The sequence below is a fragment of the Cervus canadensis genome, chromosome 3 (assembly GCF_019320065.1).
Source record: "Cervus canadensis isolate Bull #8, Minnesota chromosome 3, ASM1932006v1, whole genome shotgun sequence".
In the NCBI taxonomy this organism is placed as follows: domain Eukaryota; kingdom Metazoa; phylum Chordata; class Mammalia; order Artiodactyla; family Cervidae; genus Cervus; species Cervus canadensis.
This window is the reverse complement of record NC_057388.1, coordinates 98,289,150-98,317,076: the sequence shown is the minus strand read 5'-3', so window position 1 is coordinate 98,317,076 and position 27,927 is coordinate 98,289,150. Positions and strand designations below refer to the sequence as shown.

At 43.1% G+C, this 27,927-nt stretch overlaps 1 protein-coding gene across 6 annotated transcripts; it reads left to right on the top strand.

The window, feature by feature from the left end:
* Positions 1-36: 36 nt before the first annotated feature.
* MKRN1 (makorin ring finger protein 1) lies at positions 37-19,863 on the top strand. 6 transcript variants are annotated; one of them, XM_043463873.1, is made up of 9 exons: positions 37-57; positions 4,370-4,453; positions 6,885-7,013; positions 13,136-13,362; positions 13,822-14,048; positions 16,032-16,246; positions 16,968-17,078; positions 17,638-17,776; positions 18,136-19,863. In XM_043463873.1, exons 3-9 carry the CDS (start codon positions 6,892-6,894, stop codon positions 18,343-18,345), a joined length of 1,251 nt encoding a protein of 416 aa, XP_043319808.1. In that variant the 5' UTR covers positions 37-57; positions 4,370-4,453; positions 6,885-6,891; the 3' UTR covers positions 18,346-19,863. The 6 variants fall into 6 exon arrangements, with proteins under 6 accessions (XP_043319808.1, XP_043319809.1, XP_043319806.1 ...); XM_043463871.1 differs by lacking the exon at positions 37-57 and adding an exon at positions 648-1,051; XM_043463874.1 differs by lacking the exon at positions 4,370-4,453 and having other exon boundaries at positions 39-57.
* Positions 19,864-27,927: the final 8,064 nt, after the last annotated feature.

Below are 27,927 nucleotides of genomic sequence, written 5' to 3'. Positions count from 1 at the left end.
CCTGTTATTATTTTTAAATTATTTTTTATTTTACAGACGGAGAGGAGGAACACTAAGGTAAGTTAACTGACTCAAAACTACATTGTTAGGAATGAGAGATGGCCCGAGGTTAAGGGAGACAAGCCGACTGCACAGCCTTTGCTTAGCCACCTTGCTCTTCTCTTGGGTTGAGATCACACCTCTAACGGGAAGAACAGCAGAGAACATTTGTTAAAAGTGTTCAGTCTGAAAAAAAAAATAGTGTTCAGTCTGGCCAGGCACTAAAAGCTCAGTGAATATATATATATATAAACATATATATAAACATATATATATATATATATGAACATATATAAAGCCTACTCCGACAAGGAAACTGAGGCTAGAGATAATGGGTATCCTGTCCAAGTTAACTGGTAGAACCAGCAAAGTCTGGATTCAAACCCAGGACCCCTCGACCCCAACCCCAGTTCCGCCTCTCCACTGCACCAGCCTCTGCTGGGAAGGACTCCTCCAGGTGAGTGCCCTTGAAATGAGGACTTTGGTTCCCTAGGCGAGGAACCTGGGGGCAGTAGGTGGGGCGGGGGGGTGGGCCCTCACCTGGGGGAGCCCGCCCTTGCCCCGCCCCTCCCGGGCGGAGCCGCCTCGTCCACCAATCAGAGGGCGCTGGGGGCGGGCTGGGGGAGCGCTCGGGCCCCGGCCCGCAGTTCGAGCGGCGAGAGCGCTCGTCGACGCGACGCCGGGGCCGAGGGGAGCGAGCCGGCGCCTCAGTGTCCTTCCCCTCCCCACCCGTCGCCTGGCCGCCTTCTCCTAGCCGCGGCCGGACCGGAATTATGTGATCCCGGAAGTTCCGGCGCCATTGCTGTGTGGGATAAACAGTAATGGCGGAGGCTGCAGCTCCCGGAACAACAGCCACACCATCAGGAGCAGGAGCGGCAGCGGCGGCGGCGGCGGCAGCGGCCTCCCCCACCCCTATCCCCGCAGTCACCTCGCTGTCCCCGGGGGCGGGGGGCGGGGGAGGCGGCAGCGACGGCGGCGGCGGCGGCGGGTGGACTAAGCAGGTCACCTGCAGGTGAGACGCAGAGCGGCCGGAGCCGGGCGCGGGGAGGGGACCGAGACCGCGGGGGAAGGGGGCGGGCTGCCGGGCCGCCGGGCCGCCGGGCCGCCGGGCGGGGGCGGGCGGAGATGGGAAGCGAGCCGGCGTTGCGGTCCCCGCGGTCGCCGCGCTGCGTCAACCCCCGCCGGCCGCCGAGGCCCGGGCGCGCGGCCCCGCTGCGGAGCCGCCGCACCGCCCGCCGCCTCCCCGCACCGGGCCGAGCGGCACGGCGCGCGCGGGGAGAGAGGTGGGCTGACTCCTCCCTCCTTTGATTGTCGCCGATCCCCCCACCCCAACCCCCGGCCTGCGAACTCGCCGGTTCCAAAAGGGGGTTTGGCTGTGTGGCCCGGAGCCCGCATCCCCGCAGCCCTGCCGGGCCGGCGATCGCCGCCGCGGGCCCGCGGGCGAGAAGTGGGGCCCGACCGCCGGCCCCGCCGCGGTGTCATCCGTTTGTAACGTCTTCCCGGGTCTCTCGGGCCCCGCCCGGAGCGGGGAGCTTTTGTGATTTCTCCTCTTGTGTGTTACCGGGCTGGGCGGTTCTGAGCTTTGTCTCCGAGCCGAGTGCCGGCCCGGGGGGTCCTCCACCACCTTAGGTGTTTACGAGCTGGCATTCCCGTTCCCCCCACCCTGGCTGGAAGGTGTCTTGTTTTCAAGTCCACGCGTCTTAAGGGAGTCGGGGAGCTCGTCGCTCCGCAGGGAGACGGATTTTGTTTGGGGTTTGGGATGTCAGATGAACATATTTGAAAAAAATAAGTGATTAGTAGAGGACGGTTATGCGGACGTGTGGCTGTGCGTCTAAGATAAGGGCATTTAATTGGATGTCGTACTTGAGTTTTTTTCTTAAGTGATCAGTAAGCGACTAGAAGCTTTTGTTTTTCTGTCGGTTGAAAAATCAGTTGAAACGCCGTTATTCACATAGGGGGGTAATTTATATGCAGATATCAATACTTCAAAATATTTTTTAATATACAGAACTCACTGTCCTGGTATTGACAGGGGTGAAGCGTTCTCAGTGCTTAATATGATACATTTAAGATAAGACATGAATGGTAAGCTTAATTATTTTCAATAACGGGATAGAGAAAGCATAAAAGCTGTTTCAGGTAGTTTTTTTCAGTCATCTGTAGATCTGAGAATATTGTGCAGTATCCCAAAGAATGAGAATTTTAAAATTCCTACTCATGGAACCAGGTCTTTGAGTCTGTTATTTCTGTTTTCTCTGCAATGCTGCAATTGCTTTATATGTGTTAGCTGAATCTTTTAAAATAGTGTAACCTTTATATTCCTGAATTTTCTAGTCTTTTACCCTGCAGTTCCAATCTGTCTGCATGCACTGAGAATAATCATCCTTTAATATGTGGATTCTTTAAGAACTCCATGCAGTGCCTTAATTTTATCAATACACACCGACTCTAATCTCAGTTATTGTTTGGCTTTGAATACCCATCACTAGCTTGACATTATATTACTTGTCTCATTATTATCCTGTTGTGTCTGTCTGAGCTCAACTCATGTCTGCAGAGAAAGCATTGTCCCTTCTGCACTTTACTTTCCTCTCTGTTAGAAACTTTTCCCTGATCTACTTCCCCTTTTCTAGTTCCTTACCAGTGTCATCAGAATTCAGAACAGCTCACTAGACTGATCAGTTCCTCTTTGCCTACCTTTAGATCTTTGAGTTTCTGAAATATTCTAGATCACTCCAGGACCAGTGTGAGTTTCTTGCACATGAACCCTAATAGATTAATATATTTAGGAAATTTACATCATCGAGTAAGCTATTTCTAATAAGCATTTTCTATCAGATACAGGGTTAGACACGCTATTGTTGTTTTTCATATAAAGCAACCTATAGCTTTTACTTGAAACTATTATCCAGTAAAAAGTACAGACTAATTGATGTCTTGGGTTTTAATACTTGACATTGCTTTCAGTTTGTTTTAAGTACTAACATGATCTATTAAAAATCTTTCTGCTTTGTCTAGGGGAATACCACATATATATTCATTCATTTATTGTAAACTTTGAGCTTTTTGAGAACAGGGGCCCTATTTTGTTTATCATTGTATCTGCAGGGCTTTATTCTGTGCCTGGTATGTGTATCTTTCTGGGACTAACCTCATTCAGTTATTCTGTAAATAAGTATTTGTGCTTACAATGGGAGACATAGAGGTAGATGTTGAAGAAAAGGCAGGAATGCATTGTATTATAAATATTTGCTTTGTGTTTGATAGCAAACTCTCCTTTGAAGAGAATTCAAGATAGTGCTGTGTTCTAGTTTGAACCCCTTTCCCCCCTGTATCTAGGAATTTGACTAGGGCTATTTTCTTCAAGGGTATAATCCTTAGAAGTTGTTTGGATGTTGGAAATTTGTTTTTAATTGCTCAGAATCCTCTGCATTTTCTTGTTGGTTAGTCTTTTCTAAATATTTCTCTTAAAAATTCTGTCTCATTTAAAAAAAAATCTCATTGTGTTACTTTAACAGCTTAAAAACCTAGACATAGTTTTCCCAAAGAACTGTGTTATGCTGCCCCCACCAGGCTATTCTGATAACTTATTAGAGGAGTTCTGTAAAATAGAAATGCTATTGCTTCTGGTTTTCCTGAGTGTGGGGTATGAAATTGTTTACAACTTGCAAGTTGTAGTTTTGAATTTAGACACTGCTAAGTATTATTTGTATATGTCCTCTAGAAGATAAAAGGCAGAATAAACTCTGGTTCTTAAACACCAGGAATTTCTCAAAATTACAGTTTGAGAAATAGGGAAGCCCAGGGTACATGTACTTGTCAAGAATTAAGTAACAAAGTAAGAAATGTCACAGCAGATTAAGTGATTAACTGCCAACTTACTTAATATTCTGTAATTTCTATTAACAATCCCAGATGCCTACCTATAAGTACTTTGAGGGTCTTGTTTGGTTCTCTTGTACCCTCACAAGCTTTTGGGGTTTCTTGTATGTATCTTGGTAAAAGTGCCTCGGTTTCCAAGAGGTACAGCAGTCAGGGATTCTAGTCAGTTGTATTTGTCTTTATTACCGGACAATGTCTGGTTGGCATCATGGAATCTTCAAGGCGGAAGGATGCTTAGAAATCCTGTGGCCCAGCCTTTAACAACAAAGGCAAGCTCAGCCTGGACAATGTCATCAAGATGAATTTGGGTGATGGCTTTTGGCTGTGGCATTTAAAAAAGAAAAGTGCTTGTGTCTTGATTGGTTTTGTAACGGGAGAAATTCTTGGAAGAGTTGACATTTTTTCCTCTTTCTGTTGTAACTTACACTATCATGTCATAATCTCTTAGACGTAGAGATGGGTTGGCAAGGAGGGATATCACTGTGAAGACTGAGAGAAAAAAGGCACGAAAAACAAACCAGAAACCCAGACGGTATGTACCAAACGCCCCTGTAAAATGATGCTTAGTATTTGGCAGTAACTAGTTAGGGCTTGTATTCTAGGGTTTCCCTTGATGTCACAGTATCAGGCGATTTTGTGTCTGCTTGAGTTCTTCAGTGCTGCTAGTTCTGGATCGCAGGAGCTTATGCCATTGCTGAATAGTTCTAGTTCTCAGTCCTTACATTAAATCACATTTATGATGTAACTTCCCACATGTATTTACTTTGCCAGGAATAGTGCTAGAGGTGACTCCTTTGTCTTCTCCTGGCTAAATTACTCCAGTTGCTTAAAATCTTACGGCATGACATCCAGGTCTTCTTTCCCTGTTGGCTGCCTTAGTCTTTCTTAACTGATTGGTTAAATGTGTACCTTGGAAACAAATGTAGTCAGGGTGTTTGCCTGCAGGGACAGAGGAGAGATGTGGAAACGAACATGAGTACCAGCAAAGACGTTATACAATTGCTACTTACTGAACACATGCTCTTTTTTTTTTTAAGTTTTAAATCTCAGGGGAAACTAATATTTGTGTAGGTGGTGCTCAGACAGCTTCAAAGCTTGCAGAAAGTTGCCCTATAGTTGTGCAAAAGTTCAGACCTTGTTAGATTGTTAAGCCTGAAAAAAGTTGAAATTGGGTTAATTACAATTAGAATTTGACTTCCTGCTACTGTAGTCTTACATTTCAGTATGGACTGAAACCCTTGGGTACTTTAGAATCTTGCTAATTACAGCTCTTCCTATCAAGATGTTATGTTTTTTTCTTTCTGTCTTTACATAGAAGGTTTATATTTGCCAGTAATCTGAATAGAACCTTTCACATTTCAGTTTGAAGCAGCCTTCTTCAAGGCTCCTTTAAGTAAATATGACTGAATCTCTTTTCTATACATCATTCAATCCAGTGGACCCACTCTTGTGATCCCATGGACTGTAGCCTACGAGGCTCCTCTGTCATTTGATTTTCCTGGCAAAAATACTGGAATGGGTTGTCATTTCCTACTCCAGGCAAGGTATCTTCCTGATCCAGGTGTCTCCTTCATTGGCAGACTTCATTGGCAGGTGGATTCTTTACCACTTACCAGTGAGCCACATAGGAAGCGCATCCCAGCTGCACATAAATGCACATTTGGGGCAGTTATGACTTGCCAAAATTAAATCTTCTGTTCAAGAGAAAGAGACCAAAAGTCAGTGATGAGATGATGAGAGGGAGGATGGAGGGGTTGGTGGTGGTTCTACTTATCAGTTATCTACAAAAAATAAGACCCTTATCACTTCCCTGATCCGCCTAGTTACTTCAGATTTCTTCTTGGCCCTGGCCCCATTTTCAGTTTAGTAGGTCTAAGGGAAGGTGTCCAAAATTGCATTTCTAGCTGAAGCTCCAGTACTTCGGCCACCTGATGCTAAGAGCTGAGTCATTGGAAAAGACCCTGATGCCAGGAAAGATGGAAGGCAAAAGAAGGGGATGGCAGAGGATGAGATGTTTAGATGGCATTATCGACTCAATGGATGTGAATTTGAGCAAACTGCGGGAGATAGTGGAAGACAAGGGAGCTTGGTGTGCTGTAGTCCACGGGGTCACAGAGTTGGACACGACTTAGTGACAGAAAAACAAAGCAAACTCCCAAGTCTTCTTAGAAACTGACTCAAACTCAGTTTTTGGGAATTTCTACTTAGCTACACATGTTCTCCTGTAAGGCAGAGGAAACAAGAGTCTGTAAATGAAGGACAGAAAGTGATTTCCCTTTGCTCATACCTTTGCAACAAATGTTACTTGTGTTCTCACATGTGACTTTTAAAGAATTAAAATGGTTTCTCAAAGAATTGAAACACAGTAGTCTGATCTGTTCCAGTTTACCCTGTTTCTTTCTTTCTTTTTTTTTTTTTTTACAGATAAAGCTGCAGATAAAGATTATGACTAAAGTTAGTGGAAAACGAGAAGCTGTAAATTGTAGGAGTGTAAATGGAGAGCAGTGGTCAGACAACTTGCAGAGACAAGATTAAGGATGACCTCCAAGTTTAAATCTAAATTGGTGCCTCTGTCTATAGGCAGCCTTCCTGTGGTACCATTATAGATAATTTTATGATCATATGGTCTAGTTCAACTATCTTTGTGTTCACTTCTCATGTTTGTGTACAAAGAATATAAAAGAATATATTACTAGTATAGAGTTAGTGCTTGTGTGTTAGTGGTAGAATATATTGGCCATGGGGACTTACCAGTGGATAAGACTCCATGCTTCCAATGCAGGGGGCCCGGGTTCAATCCCTGGTTGGTGAACTAAGATCTCATGCCAGATCTAAGCCCGCACACTGCACCAAAGACCCAGTGCAACCAAAATACATAGTAATAATAATAAAACAAAAAAGAATGTGTGAGTCATGAGTCGAGTACTGGCTTGTAATCCAACTTGTGGTTCTTTGTCTCACAGGTATTTCATGCATGGGGTTTGTAAGGAAGGAGATAACTGTCGCTACTCACACGACCTCTCTGACAGTCCATATGGTGTAGTGTGCAAGTATTTTCAGCGAGGGTACTGTATTTATGGAGACCGCTGCAGGTAAGAGTTTGTTTCCAATTTAGTTTTGTTCGGGGTGGATGGAGAAGTTGGGAGAAAAAACTGAGAGTAAAACATGAAATTCCAACAGCTTTGTAAATAATCGATTTATAAAGTAATACTGCTGTGTGGCTTGTAGGATCTTAGTTCTCTGACCAGGGATTGAATGTGGGCCATGGCAGTGAAAGTGCTAAGTCCTAACCACAGGACTGGCAGGGAATTCCCTGAATAGTACTTTAAAAAGTGCTCCTTAGGGATGTTAGCACATTCTGATAGATAGATCGCCGATCTCTCACTTGGAAAGAATGTATTATTACATTTACAAAATGCGTTTATAATATAGTCCTAAGTTTAAGTAGTGCCTGAGGAGCATGTTGGGCAGACCTAGGGATAAGGTGTGGTGAAGGCATGTTTGTTAATGGTATTTCCTTTTCAAGACCAAGAATAAGGTGCATGTTTGACCAGTTGGGACTGGTTTCAGTTCTCTATTAGATTGAATTATGGAGAGAAAATGGGATCATAGGCATTTGGGTTAGTGTATTAGGTTACTACTTAAGAGGGCTTGTCATTCCAACTAAACTTCCCTAAACCACCTGAGCTTGCAAGACTAAGTTATAAACTGACATTATGGAAAATGCTTTAGCAGTGTCTGGCTTCCTAGAATGGTGGAGAACAAGAGAGGTCAGCTACGAAGTACTCTCTATTCTTCTTCATTGAATTGGCACCATAGTCTTATCAAATTGTAATTCAGCAGCAGTGGGTTCTGCTAGCCATTGGGTAGAGCTAGTTTACAAAATACCTAGGAGTATTAATTTTCTATTGCTGTTAAAGAAATTACCCTGAAATTTGGCAGCTTGGAAACAGTAAATATTTATTATCTCATGGTTGCTGGAGTCTGGAATCTGGGAGTGCCTTAGCTTGGTGAGTGGTCCTAGCTCAGGCTCTCAAGAAATTGCAGCCAAGATTTCAGCCGGGCTGCCAGCATCTGCCATCCTCTGCAAGTCTTGAATGGGGGCTGGCGGATCACTTTGAAGATGGCTCACTCATATATCTTAGTCTCTTGCCTGGTGGACATTTCCCTCGGGCTGTGTTAGTGTCCTCATATTAACCTGTGCCCAGAGTAAGTGATTGAAGAGAGACCTCAGGGACGAGGCAACAGTGCCTTTTTATGACCTAGTCTCAGAAGTCGCAGGCTGTCACTTCCACTATATTCTGTTTATTACAAGTGAGTCACTAAGTCCAGTGCATGTACAAGGGGAAAGAAATTGGGCTCTACCTGTTGAAGGGAGGACCATCACTAGAAAAGATACTTTGACAATGTTGTATCCAGTTTTAGCAGAAAAGAATTGTGTCAGCTATTGGGGTTCAAATGCTTGGAGTTCAAAAGACTAAGAAATTATTGATGAGCAGGATATTGATGTTAGGTTACCTCACATCTTTTTTACTAGGAAATCTAGTTAAGAGGAGAGAAAAAGGAAAAGATTCTTTCCATGTGGTCTGTCATTTCACCCTCTGCTAAATTTTTGCAGTTTTGCTGGAAAGGAAAAAAATGATACAGTGACACTCCCCCAAAAGAAAAAAAACTAAAACTAAATAACCCAGATATGTCTTTTGTAGTCACAATATTAAAGAGGGCAAAAGTTAATCCGTCCTACCGGAAATGAGCGATTGCTCCTTTGTAGTAGGACAGTCCAACTTAATTGTAGGGCAGTTGTGTTCCTTGACTCGGCAGTCAGTTAAGAGACCTTATTGACTATAGAGAGAGAGGAGTTGAACATGGGCGAGAGTGGAGATGGACTCTGAGGTGCTGAGCAGAGAGATAGAATATAGACTGTGGATGAGTATGGTTGGTAACAGATGAACCTCTTATTTCAGAAGAGGTGCCCCTCCAATTGGACCATACAGCTGAAATGTTTGGGAAATAAGGTTAAACTGAAGAAATCCGAGCTGAATCCTAGATTCTCTTGTGTTAAATCAGCTTATTTTTCAGGGACCTCTGCCAGCCCCAGCAGCATTCCACGTTCTCCTTGGGACAGCAGTATAGAAGCCCATCTTCCGCGTAACCCTGTATTCAGAGTGGGCTTCCTCGTGGGAGACAATTTTAGTTTTCTTTTTAAAGGGTATAAAGCTCCCTTTTAGGGAGAATGATCCTGATTTGAGCTGGCTTTAGAACTCTCAGGATATAAGTGAAAGGAATTAGAGAAACCTATATCCTAATAGTCTGCCTGAGAGGAAAGTTTGGTGACAATTGTTTGGAACTGGCTGATAAAGGTGATTATTAAGAGCTTGATTATAGAGTAGCTAAGGAAGGAGTCTTATGGGCTTGTTCCAAGACTGTTTCCTTGTTAAAAATAGACTTGGGGGATTAAGCCTACTTTTCACTCTTACTATGTAGGGTTTTTGGGGTTTTTTTTGAGAAGCATAACATTTTAATAGATGAAATAAATACTCTAGTACATACAAGGTAAAAACTTGACACTGGAGGTGGGGGAGATATCTCTTATGTAGGGATCTTGTTATACAGCCTGACCAATGTCCAGGGATTTCAAATAATTTAACTCCTCATAAAGGCAGCAGTTTATAAATGAAAGATGATACCCTAGTTCCAGGAGCTCAGAAATGTTGCTGTATTCATTTTGCATGACGGGGCCCTGTTAATTTAAGTGAGGCCAGTTCTTTGTTGCTCAGGACTGTTGTCCAAGATCTAGCATCCTTGTTGTTCAGTCTCGCAGTCCTGTCCGACTCTGTGACCCCATGAACTGTAGCGCACCAGGCCTCCCTGTCCTTTGCTGTCTTCTAGAGCTTGCTCAATTTCATGTCCATAGAGTTAGTGATGCTATCTAACCATCTCATCCTTTGCCACCCCCTTCTCCTTTTGCCTTGTAATGAGTTGGCTGTTCACATCAGGTGGCCAAAGTATTGGATTTCAACATCAGTCCTTCCAATAAATATTCAGGGTTGATTTCCTTAGCATCCTTAGTAAGTGCCACAGAACTCCCAGTCATTGTTTCTAAACACCCACTTGGGAAAGGGACAGGATTGCCTTCTTTGACAACTATGGTTATGGTTGATTTGGAGGGTTTTTTGTTTGTTTTGACTGCACAGCATGCGAGATCTTAGTTCCCCTACCAAGGATTGAACCCTTGCTCCCTACAGTGGAAGCGTGCAGTCCTAACCATTGGACTGCCAGGGAATTCCCCTTTGGAGGAGTTTTCACTGTAGACCTACTGAATCCTATACATTAAAAGCTTGGGAAAAAAAAAAAAAAAGCTTAAAAGGCAGATACCAAACCTCATAAGGGTGGGGTGGTGGGCGTTGCAAGCCAATAAGATGGAGAAGTGTGGTTCTTTTGTGTAGAGGAAAAATTAAACTTCCTTCGCTGGAAACTGTATCAGAGTACTCTTTGCAAGATATGAAAGGCAAACACAATATTGGTTTCAATGTTGTCTCAGCATTAATCCCCCATTCAACACTTTGGCTAAAAAGGATCAGCGATTCTGTGATAATTCATTAAAGAATTAATTTAATAACGTTAACAAAGCCACTGTCATGACTGTGAATCCACTAGATATGATTAGCCGGGGCTGGCAGACTTTCAGTATGGGGCCAGAGAATTAGTATTTTTAGCTAGGCAGGCCATATGGTCTCTTGTAGCACAAAAACAACCCTACATAATACATAAGCTAATAGTGTGGCTAGGTTCCAATGAAACTTTTATTTTGGGACACTGAAATTTAATTTCATGTCATGAAACGATCTTTTTTCCCAACATTTAAAAATGTCAAAACAATTCCTAGCTCCAGTTGGGTTTGACCTGAGGCCTGTAGTTGGCCAGTTCCTATTCTAAAAGCTCTCTGCTTCACTGAACCATTAGCTTTTAGCAAATTCCTTTCAGAATAGGAGTCTTGCTTTTTCTTTCTTAATTTATTAGTTCTTTGTTGTGCTCTATCTTTCATGGTGCTTACTTAAAATTTTTACTTCAGAAGTATATTTTATACAGATCTATTCTGCACTGTTTACAAATGTGAACCTTCTTGCTAATATTCTATGCTATCAAAAATGTTATACCTTGTTGATTCCTTGATAAATTTACCTTAAAAACAAAATGCAATCCTTTCAAAAAAACTTGTAGTGGGACTTGCTAGTGGTCCAGTGTCAAAGACTTCACACTCCCAATGCAGGGGGCACCTGAGTCTGTTCCTGGTTAGGAAACTAGTTCCCACAAGCTGCAGCTAAGACCCAGCTCAGCCAAATAAATATTAAAAAAAACACCCAGCTTTGTCATATGTGCCATTTGATAGATGATGATGAGCATTCTAATTCTGTGGCAAAGGAGAAAGAACAGAAACTAAAGTATGGGCATTGAAGCTAGTTCTTAGACCCTACGCATCTTGAGATTTAGTTTTACTTCATCCTTTAAAATTTCCTGAAGGCTGTCTTCATTGGTGAAGCTGGCATCTTAATTCCAAAACCTGGGTTCTTTTCTAAGCTGCGAAAGTAATTGAAATGTGAGGACTGGGGACTAGATTTCTGAGGTTCCCGAAAGCTCTGAAACCTCAGAGGAATGCTGTTCAGTAGAACTTAATGATAGCATGAAAGCTTTCTATCTGCTGCCCAAAGAAGAAACTGCTAGCTACGTGTGACCACTGAACACTTGAAAATGTAGCTAGTGCAAGGACCAAGGAACTGAGTTTTGAGTGTAAGTGTAAATAATTAGATACAGTTAATGGTTCTCTGTTTTACAGGGCAGCTTTAGAGTCACATTAGAGCTAGAACACTACTCAACACATCATCTCTAATATATTTTTGATGATGAAGTGAGACTGTCCAAGTGAAAAAGCATATTCATGATCTTTTAGCTTGCATAATTCCAGCCTTGGATAAAATGCACTGGGTTTTTGTGGCTGATACCAGGATACTTAAAGTAGGTTACCTAATGCTTAAGAGTTGAAATAGGAGGGTTTGAGATAATATGATAAAAGCCAGCTCAGCAAATGTTTGCCATGTTAAAGAGCAGTCTTCAGTTAGAATGTTTTATCTTTTAGATGTAAACACAGACATTTGTAACACAGATGACCCATGGTTAGTATTGCCAGTGAGTTAGTTAATGTCAGGAACCGCTAGATACATACTATACATTATAGCAGTTTATGGATTGAGTTAGCCAAAAAGTTGGATCAGGTTTTTCTGTAAGATGCTATGGAAAAACCGAGATGAACTTGGCCAACCCAATACTACGTTCATCGTTAATTTTGTGTGTCTGAGTGAACCTCACAGCCTAAAATATTCGAAGAATTGTGAGGATTTTCTCAAGCAGCAAGGTGCTTCTTGAGGGAAATTTTTTTCTGTATTTGGAGATGAGGTTCAATAATTTTACAGATGACAAGGAATCGGGAAATGTACAGGGTGAGAGTTCAGAAGAGTAGGTGAGTGGATGGATGTAGGAGAAAAGGAAAACACATTGTATATTTTATAAATACTGTTTCTCCCTTTTAACATTGGGAGCATTTTAATTTATGTGTTGGTAAAATGGTCCACATTTATACTTGTCAATCTTGCTTTGCTTAGTCAGTCAGTTTTGGCTGCATGGTCTTTTTTTTTAGTGGAGTTGCCATGGTAACGATAGATTGTCAGCTCCTGAAACTCCTAATGAGAGTGCAGTTTGAGGGGTAATAGATGGTCTACAGCAGGGGTGGGTGAACTATGGCTTGTAGAGTACATGTGACTGGATGTTGTTTGTGTAAAGTTTTATTGGAACACAAGTCAAATGCACAGCTGTTTAGATAATGCCATGGCTGCTTTGGAACTACAGTTAGAGACTTAAATGGTTGTGACATTGGTGGTTTGACCTGCAGAGCCCTGAATCTGTGTGGCCTTGCTAACTCAAACCGGTCCCTGGACCAGTGGCATTGGTATCATGCGGGGACTTGTCAGAGACATGCAAAATTAGGGGCTATACTCCAGACTCAGAAATCGGGTGTCTGCCTTTTAACAGTTTCCCACATGATTCATAGGCACAGGAATTGGAAAAGAACCCAAGGACAGGATTGGGAATGTATATTCCATCTAGATGCTTCTGGTTAGACAGTGATGGCTGACTTTGTAAATTTTCTTTTCTTGTTAAGATATGAACATAGCAAGCCGCTGAAACAGGAAGAAGCAACTGCTACAGATCTAACTGCAAAGTCATCCCTTGCTGCTTCCTCGAGTCTCTCATCAGTTGGACCGACTGTTGATATGAATATGGGTGAAGCTGAGTCAAGAAATTCAAACTTTGCAACTGTAGGAGCCGGTTCAGAAGACTGGGTGAATGCCATCGAGTTTGTTCCGGGGCAGCCCTACTGTGGCCGGAGTGAGTATCTGTGAAGAAAAAAAAAGTTAGAAGGCTGGAGAGTGTTTTATTAGCTGAGTTTTCGCAACTTTCCTGCTTCCAATTTTCATATTTAGCCTAGTCTTAATATTCTTAAATTAGGTTACCTTGAAAAAAAAAAAAAGGTGGAACAAAAGAAACTTCTTGACTTTCAATAGTAATGAATGTAGAATGTTTTGAAAAATGGACGTTTATCTCCTTTAATCAGTACAGTTGAAATGCATTCAGAAACTTTTTTTAAAAAGCTTTTTTTTTAAATAAGGCTAATCTTGGAAATATCAGTAGCAAAAGACATTCATTTCTTTCAAGAGTGGGGGGATTAGTTTCAATATACTATTTTGAGAGTTTCTCTTAAGTTCTCTTTATCCTCTTTAGCGAGACTAGTTCATGTATCTGCCTTCACCATTTCGGACCTTTACCACCCTCTTAAACATTTTTCAGCTGCCCCTTCCTCCGCTGAAGCCCCGCTGCAGGGCTCAGTGACCAAGGAAGACGCAGAGAAGGAGCAAAGTGCAGTGGAGACCAAGAAGCAGCTCTGCCCCTACGCTGCAGTGGGGGAGTGCCGCTATGGGGAGAACTGCGCGTATCTGCACGGAGACGCGTGTGACATGTGCGGGCTGCAGGTCCTCCATCCCGTGGATGCCGCCCAGAGGTCACAGCACATAAAAGTAAGTCAGAAGGAAGCATGCACACTAACAGGTGTGAGAAATGTCTGCCCTTTCACAGCACTGTCAGCTCATGTCAGAGAGACATTGGGTGAATCAAACGGTTCTCTTTAAGTAGGAGTGTTTCCCTTTCTGGCCTTCTTGACTGTTTTATCAGGAATTAGGCGTTTAGAACCTCAGATTATGGGCTTTTTTTTTCCCCCCCTTTTTCTTTCCTTTTTTTAAAACAATGGCTTTTCTGAAATTCAAGTTCTATACAGCTTACTCTTCTAAAATGCATATTTCATTGGTTTTTAATACAGTTGCATAGTTGTTCAACCATGACCACTAAATGTCTAATTTAGGACATTTTCATTCTCCCCAGAAAAGAGACTTAATACTCATTAACTCCTTTAGTCTTCATTCTACCTTTCCTCCAGCTCCTGGCAACAACTCATTTACTTTCTGTCTCCATGGATTTTTTTGTTTGTTATGGGAATTTCCTATGAATGGAATATATGTGGCCTTTTGTGACTGGCTAAAACAGTGGCATAATGTTTTCAGGATTTGTTCATGTTTTAGTGTGTATCCGTACTTTAGTCCTTTTCATGGCTGCATAGTAATCCTCTGGATGGCTGTGTGACATTTTGTTTTTCCATTTGGGTTGTTTTACCTTTTGCCCATTAAGAATAATCCCCTGAACACTCATGTATAAAGTTTTGTGGACATACATTTTAATTACCTTAAAATAAGGTTGCTAGGTCATATGGTAACTCTGTGCTTAATATTTTGAGCAACTTTTTCCCAGTGACTGTACCATTTTACATTCTCAGTAGTAGTGTATGACTGTTTCAGACTATGGTTTTAAGCCCATTTATATCTTTTTTTGTTTGTTTGTTTGTGAGTATACTGTATTGCAAACCTGATTAGAGGAAATTTTGCTTCTAATCATAATCATCTCTGTTTAATAAAAATTAATTTGGTTGTGAGGGTGGGGTGAAGCATGGTATAATAACTAGCATGTTTTTTATAGAATAAAATATGTGTAGTATAATGTTATGTCAATTATACCTCATTTAAAATTAAAAGTATGTGATGTCCACACAGAAACGTGTACATGAATGTTCATAGCATTATTCATAATGGCTTCAGAGTGGAAACAACCAAAGTATCTGTCATCTGGTGAATGGAAAAACTAACTGGTCTCTCCAGTGGAATATTACTGGAGAATATTCCATTATGATGGAATATTACCCAACAATAAAAAGAAATGAGTCATATATTCTACAACATAGATAACCTTGAAAATGTAGTCAACTGAGCAAAACCAGTCACAAACGACCACGTATTTTTTATGAAATGCCCTGAATAAGCATATCCACAGATTTGTCATTGCCTAGGACTGAGGGTGTTGAGGGGAGGTGACTACTGTGGATTTGGAGTTTCTCTGGGGTAATGAAAATGTCCTGATACAGACTGAGGTGATGTTTGTACAACTCTGCATGTACTGAAAACCATTTCATTGTATACTTTGAGTGCATGCATTATATAGTATGACATTATATATCTCAATACTGTTTTATTTTGAATGTGAAACTTACATGCCTGGCACATAAATGTCATCTAATAAATGTTAGTTTCCTTCACTCTTATTTTCTGACAAGTGGCAAACTAGAGTCTTAATCCTAATTACATTTTCCATCTAGAAACAAGTACATCAACAAACAGTATGAAAAACAGCCTGTAATGTGGGTAACAAAGGTTGAGTTGCAGGATAGAGAAAACTAGGCAGTTCTTTAGCTCTTGAAGTTGAGTCCTCAGAGTTTGACTTGACAGTATCGTGAAGTCCCTCCATCAGCACACCTGTGCCGCCTGGCAAACAAAGCTGATTCTGGTGTCATATTGGGAACAGTTCTCTTTTCCGTTGGCTGTTTGGCTCTCTGAACGGGAGTTCTTAGCGGTCTGTCGATTCCACGACCTGACTGCCCCTCTCTGTCCACTCTCTAGTCCTGCATCGAGGCCCACGAGAAGGACATGGAGCTCTCGTTCGCGGTGCAGCGCAGCAAGGACATGGTGTGTGGCATCTGCATGGAGGTGGTCTACGAGAAAGCCAGCCCCAGCGAGCGCCGCTTCGGGATTCTCTCCAACTGCAACCACACCTACTGTCTCAAGTGTATTCGCAAGTGGAGGAGTGCTAAGCAATTTGAGAGCAAGATCATAAAGTGAGACTCCTCCCCAATCTTCGTTTGTGCTTTCTGTTTTGGGGAAGAATTTAGTATCTTGTGCCAACTTTCAGCCAGATGGACCGCATTTAAATGCATGCATTTTATCTCGAAACTGGGGTATTCTTCTAATTGGGAGTTCTTTGTATTTCAGCTAGCTTCTAGATTAGTTGGTATATCTACTTTTATTTGAACGAGGAAAACCCTATGTATCAGTTAGTAGAATCTTCGTGCTTTTTTCTGAGGAGATTGTGTTTAATGGATTAGCCAGTTTAGGCTCAGAGAAGCGTATCTAGCTCTGAATGTATGTTTCCTGGCATTTTACATTTTCCACTTTCCTATTCCATCCATTAAGCTAGCCAATAATCCACCATCCTTTAAAAATTGTTCTCATAACTGAACAAAAACTACATAATCTAAACAGAGCAAAGTTACAAGAAATAAATTTATTTAAACGAAAGAAAAAGGAGTCTGTGTGAAATGTCTTCTTTTTGTTGTTGTTTTTTTTAACCTAAAGTTATTTTTTAAAATGAACTGGCTAGCCATTGAGTTGAACTTACGAAAAAAGGAAATGGTCAGTTGTGTGGAACCCTTGCAGGAAGTGCCCATTTGCCTTTCAGTTAAGTCTTTAAATCTGGAGGTGACACACCAGGGTGTGTCCTTGAAGGAGAGTGGGCCTGTAAAGGGGAATTTGCATTGCAGCCTGTTCATTGTTTCCCAGGTCCTGCCCAGAATGCCGGATCACATCTAACTTTGTCATTCCAAGTGAGTACTGGGTGGAGGAGAAAGAAGAGAAGCAGAAACTCATTCAGAAATACAAGGAGGCAATGAGGTATGAGCACTGCAGCCTTTTCTCAAGCTAAGATCCCAACGTGTCGCTTGGGCTCACTTTGAAAAGAAACAGTGCTGCATTATACACTCCTACCTCCTTCCTACCCTTTCTTTTACTTCCCAGTACGGTTTGTCACCCCTGACGACGTTTACCCGCTGTGTGTCTTGCTGTAACACGGTCGCTGGGTGCACGCCCAGGGGCTGTGTTATAATGAAGCCTGCGCTGCTGGTATGGCTGACGCCCCAGGAACGGGGTCTGCCTTACCCCGAGTCTGTGTCATAGTTGTCCTACTGTATGCTTCTGTGTGGGCCTTCTCGAAGGTTCTCTCTCTGCTGGATCTGCAATTCTAGGGCTGTTAAGCAGCTCGACTTGAACGGTTTCTGGTTCTAGTCAGTGTTTTCACGCGGTAGCACACACATGTTTAAGAACACACCTTGGGGAGGGCTGTTAACAGACGTACCGGTTCTATCCCCTCCCCATTTTAAAGAAACCCTGGATGATAGTCGAATACAGACCTGAAATCCACCGTGAATAAGGGTTGCGATATTTTCCTTTCCAGCAACAAGGCGTGCAGGTATTTTGATGAAGGCCGTGGGAGCTGCCCATTTGGAGGGAACTGTTTTTACAAGCATGCGTACCCTGATGGCCGTAGAGAGGAGCCACAGAGACAGAAAGTGGGAACATCAAGCAGATACCGGGTAACTCTCACTGTTCTTTTAAAGGAGGGGAAATGCCACACGCTGAGCCTGAGGCCCGCACAGATAGGGGCAGGGGAAGGTGAAGACCCAGGTCTAGGAGCGAGAGACTAGAGGATTAGAGGAGGAGACCAACCTCAGCAAACCGGGAGGGCTATGAGAGGAAAAGCTAGAACGCTTAAGGCTCTAGACTTAAACGGTGTGCCGAGTAACCAGCGGGGAGGCGTTGGTAAAAGTCGACCCTAACTCAGAAGTCGTGGTTCGTCATGCCCTCTGGTGTGCTGGACGTTTTGCCTTAGAAACCACAGACTAGAAGATGCTGCCCGGCAGTGCCACCCCTATCACGGCCTTGTTTTTTACAGGCCCAACGAAGGAACCACTTCTGGGAGCTCATCGAGGAACGGGAGAACGGCAACCCTTTTGACGACGAAGAGGAGGTTGTCACCTTTGAGCTGGGCGAGATGTTGCTTATGCTTTTGGCTGCAGGTGGGGACGACGACCTGACAGACTCTGAAGACGAGTGGGACTTGTTTCACGATGAGCTGGAAGATTTTTATGACTTGGATCTATAGCAGCTCGGCGGGGTGTGTGAACTGGTCTGCCGAGCCTCAGACGGCAGCGGGCCTCGGGGGGTGGCGGCCGTGCCCGGGCCGCTCTCCTAGGCAGGCCTCTCAACTCCAGGTGCTGTCGTAATCATTTTTACCCAGGGCCTGTCTTCTCACCCCCTCACCTTTCCCCAAGGAGTATGTTGTTTTCTCTGTTTGAAAAAGTTACAAAAATAAATCTGAAAGTTAGTTTTTTTGTAACATGAATTTAACTGTCAGACAGTTAGTGTAGGTTTGTCGCGTCACGTTTTACCACCAGATCCACACAGTTCGAGGGGAGCGTACCTGGATTTCCAGGACTCATTTTGGAGGGCCCCAGGTTCAGAAGTACCCACACTGGCCCCTGCTTTGGGGGTCCAGGAAGTGGGGTGATGGGTGAAGGATCTGAACTGTAGCAAGTAGCCTCCTCCTCCTGTAGACTTGGGAGGCGGGTACTTGGTTTCTGGTAAAATCTGCACATGTGTGTTTTTCTGTCTGGTCCCTGTCCTGTCATCCCCGCCCTGTGCACTCCCGTCCTGTGGTTTTGGTCTTTGTTTCATTGCACACAAGTAATAATACTACTGGGTAACCAGAACCAGGTGTGAATGTATTTGAGATTTTTACTGTCTTTAGCGTGATAGGAAAATTGTGAAAGAACACATATAAAAAGATGGGAGTGGAAGAAAATAATGCAGAGTTGGAAGCTGACTCCCCAAGGCTGATGGACTTGGGATATGTGAGTGTGAGTGTGTGACAAGCTTCCCATCCCTGCATAGATGCAGTGTTTGTAGCCTTAGCGAAAAAACTCAGTTTAGTGGTTTCAGCCTCGTGTGGCAAATAGATCTTAAAGGACAAAGCAGTTTATTGGTAGCTGTTAATAGAGCAGTGCTAGCTCTGTCTGTATAAATAGAGAAATGGGCTTAGCCATAGAAGTGCAAACTTTCTGGTTATCCCATGTATTAACACAACCTAGGGCGTGGGTCCACAGTTGTGTTTAATGTTGTATGATCTCCTAGACTTCTCAGTCCAGGCACTTTTTGACAAACCTTTGTCCTCATTTGAGGCGTTTTTGGTCAGGTTTTTGTGTTCCTTTTTTGTGGGTATTTGCCTCATTCCATCCCCAAGCTTTGCAGCTAGACAGATTCAAAACTATGTTCTAAGCTGTTTCCTGTAATGGAGTCATTGGTTGGCAGTATAGTAAGTCAGGCTTTTCCACTAAAAGGGGAAACAGAGGGTGGTAATCCACAAGATAAGCTAATGTTAAATTGTTAGAAGAATTCCTCGATCGGAAATTTTAGCTTTGCGTTTTGTTGCTCTTTCTTGAAAATAACTTGGAGGTGCCCCGGATGTGTCCATCTACTGCTCTGATGCCTCGGATATCACTCGTTCTTTTCACTTAAAGAAAAAAAGATAAAAACAAAACTAATTGTTGCAGAGGTCTCTGTATTTTGCAGCTGCCCTTTTGTAAGACGCACTTTTCCCAAATAAAACAATTTTTAAAACCCATGATTTGGCTTCCTGTTTTGTGTAATAGGCCGTTCTGAAATGTGCAGATGTCAAAATGTTCTACTTGTTTCTTGCATCGCCTCTTGGATCAGTTCATCCACGAGTCAGATTTCTGTGGACATAGTTTAATTGAGAAAAGTTGACATCTCTCCTAAAATATCTAGCCTACTGAGAAATGTTTGAGATATAGAGGACAACCTTACAAACTGTTTTGTATTTTAGAGTTTGCAAGACTAACCCTTAGGCCTCCTTTCTTGGTCAGAGGCACTGTCAGTTTCTGCTGCCATCCTCTGGTAGTTGAACTTGCTTCGGATCCACAAATAATGGTGTTTTTGTTCCTAGTTCTAATTATATACTTTTTTCTTTTTGCCATGTCTTGCCGCTCTCGGGATCCTAGTTCCTTAACTGGGGATTGAACCTGAACCTTTAGCGGTGAAAGTGTATAGTCCTAACCATAGGACTGCCAGGGAATTCCCTATGTGAATTTTTTTTATTAATAAAAACCCACCACTCCCATGGAAGACCTTAAGTAACCTTTTACAGTGCTTATTTGTAAAATAGCTTAATATCTATAATTAAGAGTAAATAATTGTATTGCCTATGTTAATAATCCATGCAATTTGAAAATGTTTCCTCGTCTAGGAATTGTGTGATGGCAACTTAACTGTAGTCCTGATCATAGCTGGAGATCCACTGAGGAGTCTGTTTCTGGAAGCTCCCTTCTGGTGGATCTTCAGCTGAAGCTGCTCCCTTCCCAAAGTACTTAGAATTTGTACTGATGAGGCCTTGCTGGGGACCACACATACTCCCAGAGGAATGCTAGAGAGCCTCGGAGGTGAGGTGGAAGTGGTGGGGATCTAGGGGGACAGAGAGAGACTTAAACCTCCAGTTTTTGGTGTCCAAAAAGTAGGAAGAGTCTCCTTAGTAGCTGCCTTGTTGGCATGTTGGTCCATGGTGGGGAGAGTGGCTTGGGCATGACCCAGGTGGTGGTAATAGCTGGAGTTCAGGTGGGTTGATGTCTGAAGCAACTTTTCTTTGTGTCTTTGTGGAAAAGATGGTGGGACTTTATGTATAAGCCAGCCCTTCATTTGTGTTGCTGCCCTCCTGCCTACACTGAGAGAGAACTTCTGTGTGCTTGTTAAAAGGTTGGGGGAAATACTGCTGAAGGTGTGGGGGAGGGAGGAGGGATGCCATCAACAAAGGTATTTGTAGGCGGCCTTGGTTGTGCTGTTGGAATCAAGTCTGCTTTCTGGGTGTGTGGTATGGTTGCAAAGAACATCTAACTTTTGTGGGCTGGGGAAATGCAAGTGGAAGGGACACGATGTCATCTCCAGGTGGAACGTTTAAGATCCAGCGCATGGTTTTCCTCATTCTCCGATTTTCTAAGGTGATGGATAATATTCCAAGGAAGTGGTGGTTCTGTCAGCCAGGGTCTCTGTATGAGGAGGAGAGGTGGAGTGGGACATTTGGCTCACTTCTAAGGGACATGGGACCCAGCTGTGTATAGGGGGAAGAGCTACTGAGACTTTGAGTGTTTGTGATGTCACAGCATCATAGCCTGTCCCATGTTGATCTCATCTGTCTATTTAAAGGAACTGTCATTTTATAAGGAAAACTAAATAAAAGATTGAGTATTTAAAATACTTTCCAGGCACCTCTATTCTAGGAAATCAAGTAAACTATAAATTGTAAGGTGATCAAGTAAATTGTACTGATGAACAAATATAATAAATGATCTTTTAAAATTGATACACAGGTGTACAGATATTAGTAGGAAATACATTGTTACAAACCTGGTTTTTTGCCTGCTCTTTGATAAATATTACTAATGAAAACATGATATCTTTTCGAATAATGAGATTTTGTACTGACTTTTGTTGTTCAGTTGCTAACTTGTATCTGACCCTTTGCAACCCCATGGACTGCAGCATACCAGGCCTCCCTATCTCCCTCACCAGCTATAGTGAGTGTTTCCTTTTGGCCATGCCAGGCAGCATGAGCGGGATCTCAGCTCCCCAACCAGGGATAAGACCTGTCCCGGCTGCCTTGGGAGTTGGGAGTGCAGAGTCTAACCACTGGACCACCAGGGAAGACCTGTGCTTCATCAGAAGCCCTTTAGTTAAATTGTTGCAAATTGGGTAGCTAGATGGTAAATTTTTAAGTAATCCTCAAACACCTTTTCTGAGGGTTGTATAGGCTCCTGTAGGAGAGGGATTTAACCTCTAAGTGGGAAAAGAGTCTTTAAAATTTAACAACCCAGTGCTTATTCTTTGTATCAGATGACAGGAAGAGATCCATTGCTAAGATCTTACTTCACCAGAACTAACCAGGTCTTCCTGACGGAGCGTTGTGCTCAGTCATGTCCAACTCTGCGACCTCATGGACTGTAGCCCGCCACTCTCCTCTGTCCATGGGATTATCCAGGCAAGAATACTGGAGTGGGTTGCGTTTGCCACCTCCAGGGGTTCTTCCCGACCCAGGGATGGAACCCACCTATCTTGCGTCTCCTGCGTTGGCAAGCAGTTTCCTTCCTACTGTGCCGCCTACAGCTCCCTTACCAGTGCGTAGAAGAGACACCCTGTAGTACTCGAACAAACAAGTGTTTTTAGGTTCAAGTGATATGCTTTACTTTCTTTTTAATTGAAAACTTGTTCCCCTCAACAAATACTTAAGAACTGACTTTCTGTAAAAGCTTGCACCTACTCTGTCTTTGCCAACAGTGATCATAATCTAAAATGAAAAATGATGAGTTTCTAAGAAAAAGATGTGTTTAAAGGAAGACTGAGGATATATTTGCCCTCTTATAAAGGGCTGGTTGTGTTTTTACTTCTGTGCATGCAGGTGCACTTAACCCCCTTTCTTCCCCTGCCCTTGCCTTCTGTGTTAGAATCGTGTTAATGGATAACATTTTAATAAGATGAAGGTAACTTTGTTTTACAGGTATTTGAGTCCTTGCCAGCACTGAGCTAGCACTGAGGTTCTGTGAGCACCGAAGTGGCAGGAGCGGTGCCATCCAAATAATCCTTGTGATCTCTATTTCCAAACTTTGGGACACCCCTGACAGCCCAGTGGTTAAGACTCCGCACTTCCAAAGCAAGTTTCGATCCCTGGTTGGGGGATTAAGATCCCACATGGCATGCGGTGCAGCCAAGAAAATATAATAAATCATTTCCAAACTTCTTTGCAGTTAAGTCGGTGCCATGAGACTCACTTGGACCACGTGCTGCAAGCCTCCTCCATCCCTCCTGCTGTGGAGGTGTTGGAAGCCACGTGTTAAATTGACTGTTACAGGATGGTACAGGATGGAGGGATTCTGAGGTCCTCAAGTGACTGAAGAAGACAGCCCCTCCACCCCAAATCAGGTTTTGCATGAATCAGAGATTCATTGAGATTCGCAAGCCTGTTCTCTGATTTTTTGCCAATACTCTGCTTGTAGTGCTTTTCTTCATGGAACTTAGATTATTTTGGGACTGTTTCTTAAGAGTTTCTTATAGTTATGATAAGTACTAGAAAGGTATAAAGTGAGCTTTCAGTGGGAGGCCTGGCTCGTCTCTAGCCAGGAAAAGCTCATCTGAGCTGAGATCTGAAGGGGAGAAAGGCACCTCCCTTCTGACCAAAGACAAGTGCCAAAGCCATGAGGCCGGCAAAAGCAGACATATGACACCCTCTGTGGCCGGCAGGATATGCCCATCTTAGCTACCACTGTCTTTCCTTTTAGAAAAGTATGTCAATACAAGTGTGTTGGTAACATTTATGGGGATAATATTGGTTGTCCTGATATATCAAGATGATCTTCCTAAGTTAGTACTTTTAGTAAGATGTGACATATCCAGCTGGTCCTCTTCTTAGCCTAACTAGAGCTTAGCCCTCCTCCCTAAAGTCACTGTACCCCCAGAATCCTGTCCTACAGGGACCTCAACTATCACTCTTCTAAAGTCACTTGCACATTATTGGGCCACCTGGGCTGTAATTTGAAGTCCATGTCACCTGGCCATAACACTGTCTTCAAAGGGAAAACTTGGATGATGCTTTATGAAAAGCTTTCTTTTATGATTTAAGTAATTTATTTTTTGATTGTGCTTGGTCTTACCTGCTGTGTAGGGTCTCCCAGGTGGCTCAGATGGTAAAGAGTCTGCCTGCAATGCAGGAGATCTGAGTTTGATCCCTGGATCAGGAAGATACCCTGGAGAAGGAAATGGCAACCCACTCCAGTATTCTAGCCTGGAAAATTCCATGGACAGAGAGCCTTGCAGCCTACACTCCTTGGGGTCTCAAAGAGTTGGACATGACTGAGCGACTTCACTTTCTTCTTGCTGTATAGGCTTTTTTTTTTTTTGCTTTAGTTTTGGCAGAATAGGGGCTACTCTCTAGTTGCAGCCTTGGGCTTCTCACTGGGGTGGCTTCTCATTGTAGAGCAGGCCCTGGGGCATGTGGGCTTCTGTAGTTTTGGTTTCCAGGCTCTAGAGCACAGGCTCAATAGCTGTGGCACACGGGCTTAGTTGCCATACAGCACGTGGGATCTTCTCAGATCAGGGCTTGAACCCGTGTCTCCTGTATTAGCAGGCAGATTCTTTACCACTGAGCCACCAGGGAATCCCCTAAAATTTTTTTCTTAATGGCTCCTCATAAGTCTGTAAAGCAGTTAAGGCCAGTATTTGTCTAATTTTGCAAATGAGAACACTGGTTTCAGGAAGGAATCCTTAATGGTTTTGGACTCCACTTCTGAGTCTTTACACAGATCTGCCACCATTTGCTTCCTGTCTGGATGTAGCTCAAGTTTTCTGGGTGTCTTGAATAGCAGATTTACGTTCTTCCTCACCACCATCTCTTTAGTCGGCCTTTCTGACTTGAACATCTGTTTTCTCTTGACACTGTGGAGTCCTAAAGCCTCAAAGTTTAGAGGGAATGATTTTTTTGTTGTTACTTCTAGCTATGAAATAACACCAGGAGATTGAAATATAAGAAATTTAGTTTCTTATAGAGGATATGCTTTGTTTAAATCCTGCAGACTTCAAAGATGGCCAAAACACAACTCTTACCCTCTAACTTACGGTCTAGTTCAAGTGTCTGAGACTCAGTGTGTTGAAGTGGCTGGCTTGCTAATCATACTGTGTAAACAAAGGAGTGGCAGAGACCTGGGACCTCCCTTCCGAAACAGTGCTGTTCACTGCAGGTGATGGATTCATGGATTAGAAGAACAATTCATGGACCACAAGCAACATTTAAGCAAATGAATGGTATACTTATATCAGCGCATCTCATGTGATAAGGTCATGTTTTACCAGCTAGAAATGTAAACTGTTTCTTAATAGCAATGATAGTCAAAGTTCTATAAACACTGCTGTTGTATCCTACAGTCTTAGGGATGCTGAAGGTCATTCAAACAGAGACATAGAAGTCTACACATGGCAGCTTGAGATGGTGCGTTACAAATATTGGTACCAAGACAGTTACGAAGAAAGAAAGGCAAGGATGGGCACCAAAATGAAGGGAGGGTGCTCATTTACATGCTGCCTATTCACTGGCTGGTTACCAAAGAGAAAGTGGAGAGCCGGGCTCCAGCTGGCTTGACTGAAAGCAAACACCCATGTCAAACACCATGTGTTGAGGGGGACTTCATTGGTGGTCTGGTGGTTAAGACTCTGAGCTTCCAATGCAGAGGGTGTGAGTTCAGTCTCTGGTGAGGGAACTAAGATCCAACATGCCTTGTGGCCAAAAACTCATAAAATAGAAGCAATATTGTAACATTCAATAAAGACTTTATTTTTTTTTTTTCAATAAAGACTTTAAAAATGGTCCACATCCAAAAAAAATCTTAAACTGGCAGGAAAATAAAGGCCTCAGTCCTACAACTAGAGAGAATGAATTCTGCCAACAACCAGTGGGTTTGGAAGAAGCACCTGAGACCCGCAAGAGACCTGACACCTTGCCTTCAGCCCCATGAGACCAAGCAGAGAATCCACCTAAGCTGTGACGGCACTTCCACAGAAACTATGAGATAATAAATGTGTTTTAAAGCACTAAGTTTGTAGCAATGTGTCATTAGGTAATAATACACTAATATATCAAGAAATAGCTCTTCAGTTTATATCTTTCTAATACCATTTGTAGTTTTCTTCCTGTGTATATCTCTTTTTTGTGTGTGTATTAGAATATGCTTTCTTTTTAACCTTTTATTTACCCTACTGGTGAACATTTTTTACCCCATTAAACAATTTTACCACATCTTTTTTTTTTTTTTTAAATTAGAGTAGAAGGGAATAGCAACCCACTCCAGTATTCTCGCCCGGGAAATCCCATGGACAGAGGAGTCCATGGGGTTGCAGGGTCGAACACGACTGAGTGAATAGTTGAATTACACTGTTGTGTTAGTTGCAGGTGTATAGCAAAGTGAATCAGTTATACATATGTCCACTCATTCCCATATAGGTCATTATAGAGAATTGAGTAAAGTTCCCTGTGCTATACCGTAGGTCCTTATTATCTACTTCATATGTTTCGTGGCTAAATCATGTCTGACTCTTGAGATCCCATGGACTATAGCCCAGCAGGCTCCACTATCCATGGGGTTTCCCAGGCACAAGTACTGGAATGAGTGCCATTTCCTTCTCCAGGGGATGTTCCCCATTCAGGGATTGAACTCCCATCTCCTGTGTCTCCTGCATTGCAGGTGGATTCTTTACCACTGAGCCACCAGGGAAGCCCACACATAGTTCAGTTCTGTTTCCCGGAACACGTGGCTACTACAACACATCTACATGTATTCCTAAAAAGTATATGTATATGTGTCTGGGAATAAACAATTTGGGTTGTTCAGTTTAGTGGCTCAGTTGTGTCCGCCTCTTTGCGACCCCATGTACTGCATCACGCCAGGCCTCCCTGTCCATCACCAACTCCCGAAGTCCACCCAAACCCATGTCCATTGAGTCGGTGATGCCATCCAACCATCTCATCCTCTGTCATCCCCTTCTCCTCCTGCCCCCAATCCCTCCTAGCATCAGGGTCTTTTCAAATGAGTCAGCTCTTCGCATCAGGTGGCCAAAATATTGGGGTTTGAGCTTCATCAGTCCTTCCAATGAACACCCAGGACTGATCTCCTTTAGGATGGACTGGTTGGATCTCCTTGCAGTCCAAGGGACTTTCAAGAGTCTTCTCCAACACCACAGTTCAAAAGCATCAATTCTTCTGCGCTCAGCTTTCTTTATAGTCCAACTCATATCCACACATGACTACTGGAAAAACCATAGCCTTGACTAGATGGACCTTTGTTGACAAAGTAATGTCTCTGCTTTTTAATATGCATCTAGGTTGGTCACAACTTTCCTTCCAAGGAGTAAGCATCTTTTAATTTCACGGCTGCAGTCACCATCTGCAGTGATTTTGGAGCTCAGAAAAATAAAGTCAGCCACTGTTTCCACTGTTTCCCCATCTATTTGCCGTGAAGTGATGGGACCAGATGCCACGATCTTAGTTTTCTGAATGTTGAGCTTTAAGCCAACTTTTTCACTCTCCTTTTTCACTTTCATCAAGAGGCTCTTTAGTTCTTCACTTTCTGCCATAAGGGGTGTCAGTCAGCAAAAACAAGACCGGGAGCTGACTGTGGCTCAGGTCACAGATAGTCGTTACTACATTTTTAAAAGTTGTATAGAATTTATGTAACAATCCTGTGTTGTTTTTTTTTTTTAAGTTTTATTTTGGCTGTGCTGGATCTTCATTGCTGTGCAGGTTTTTCTCTAGTGTGGACGGCAGTGGCTATTCTCCAGTTGCAGTGCTAGGGCTTCCCTTGTGGAGCAGACTCTAGGGTGCTTGGCTCAGTAGTCACTGTTCCTGGGCTCTAAGAGCACAGGCTTCATAGTTGTGTTCTGTGGGCTGAGTTGCTCTGTGGCCTGTGGGATCCTCTCAGACCAGAATTTGAACCCATGTCTCTTGTATTGGCAGGCAGATTCTTTACCACTGAACCACCAGGGAAGCCCCAGTTCTGTATTGTTGAAGATTATTTTCAGGTTTTCACTATGATGAGCAGTATGGGTTCACACAATCCATGAAGAATTCCTGAGTCTAACT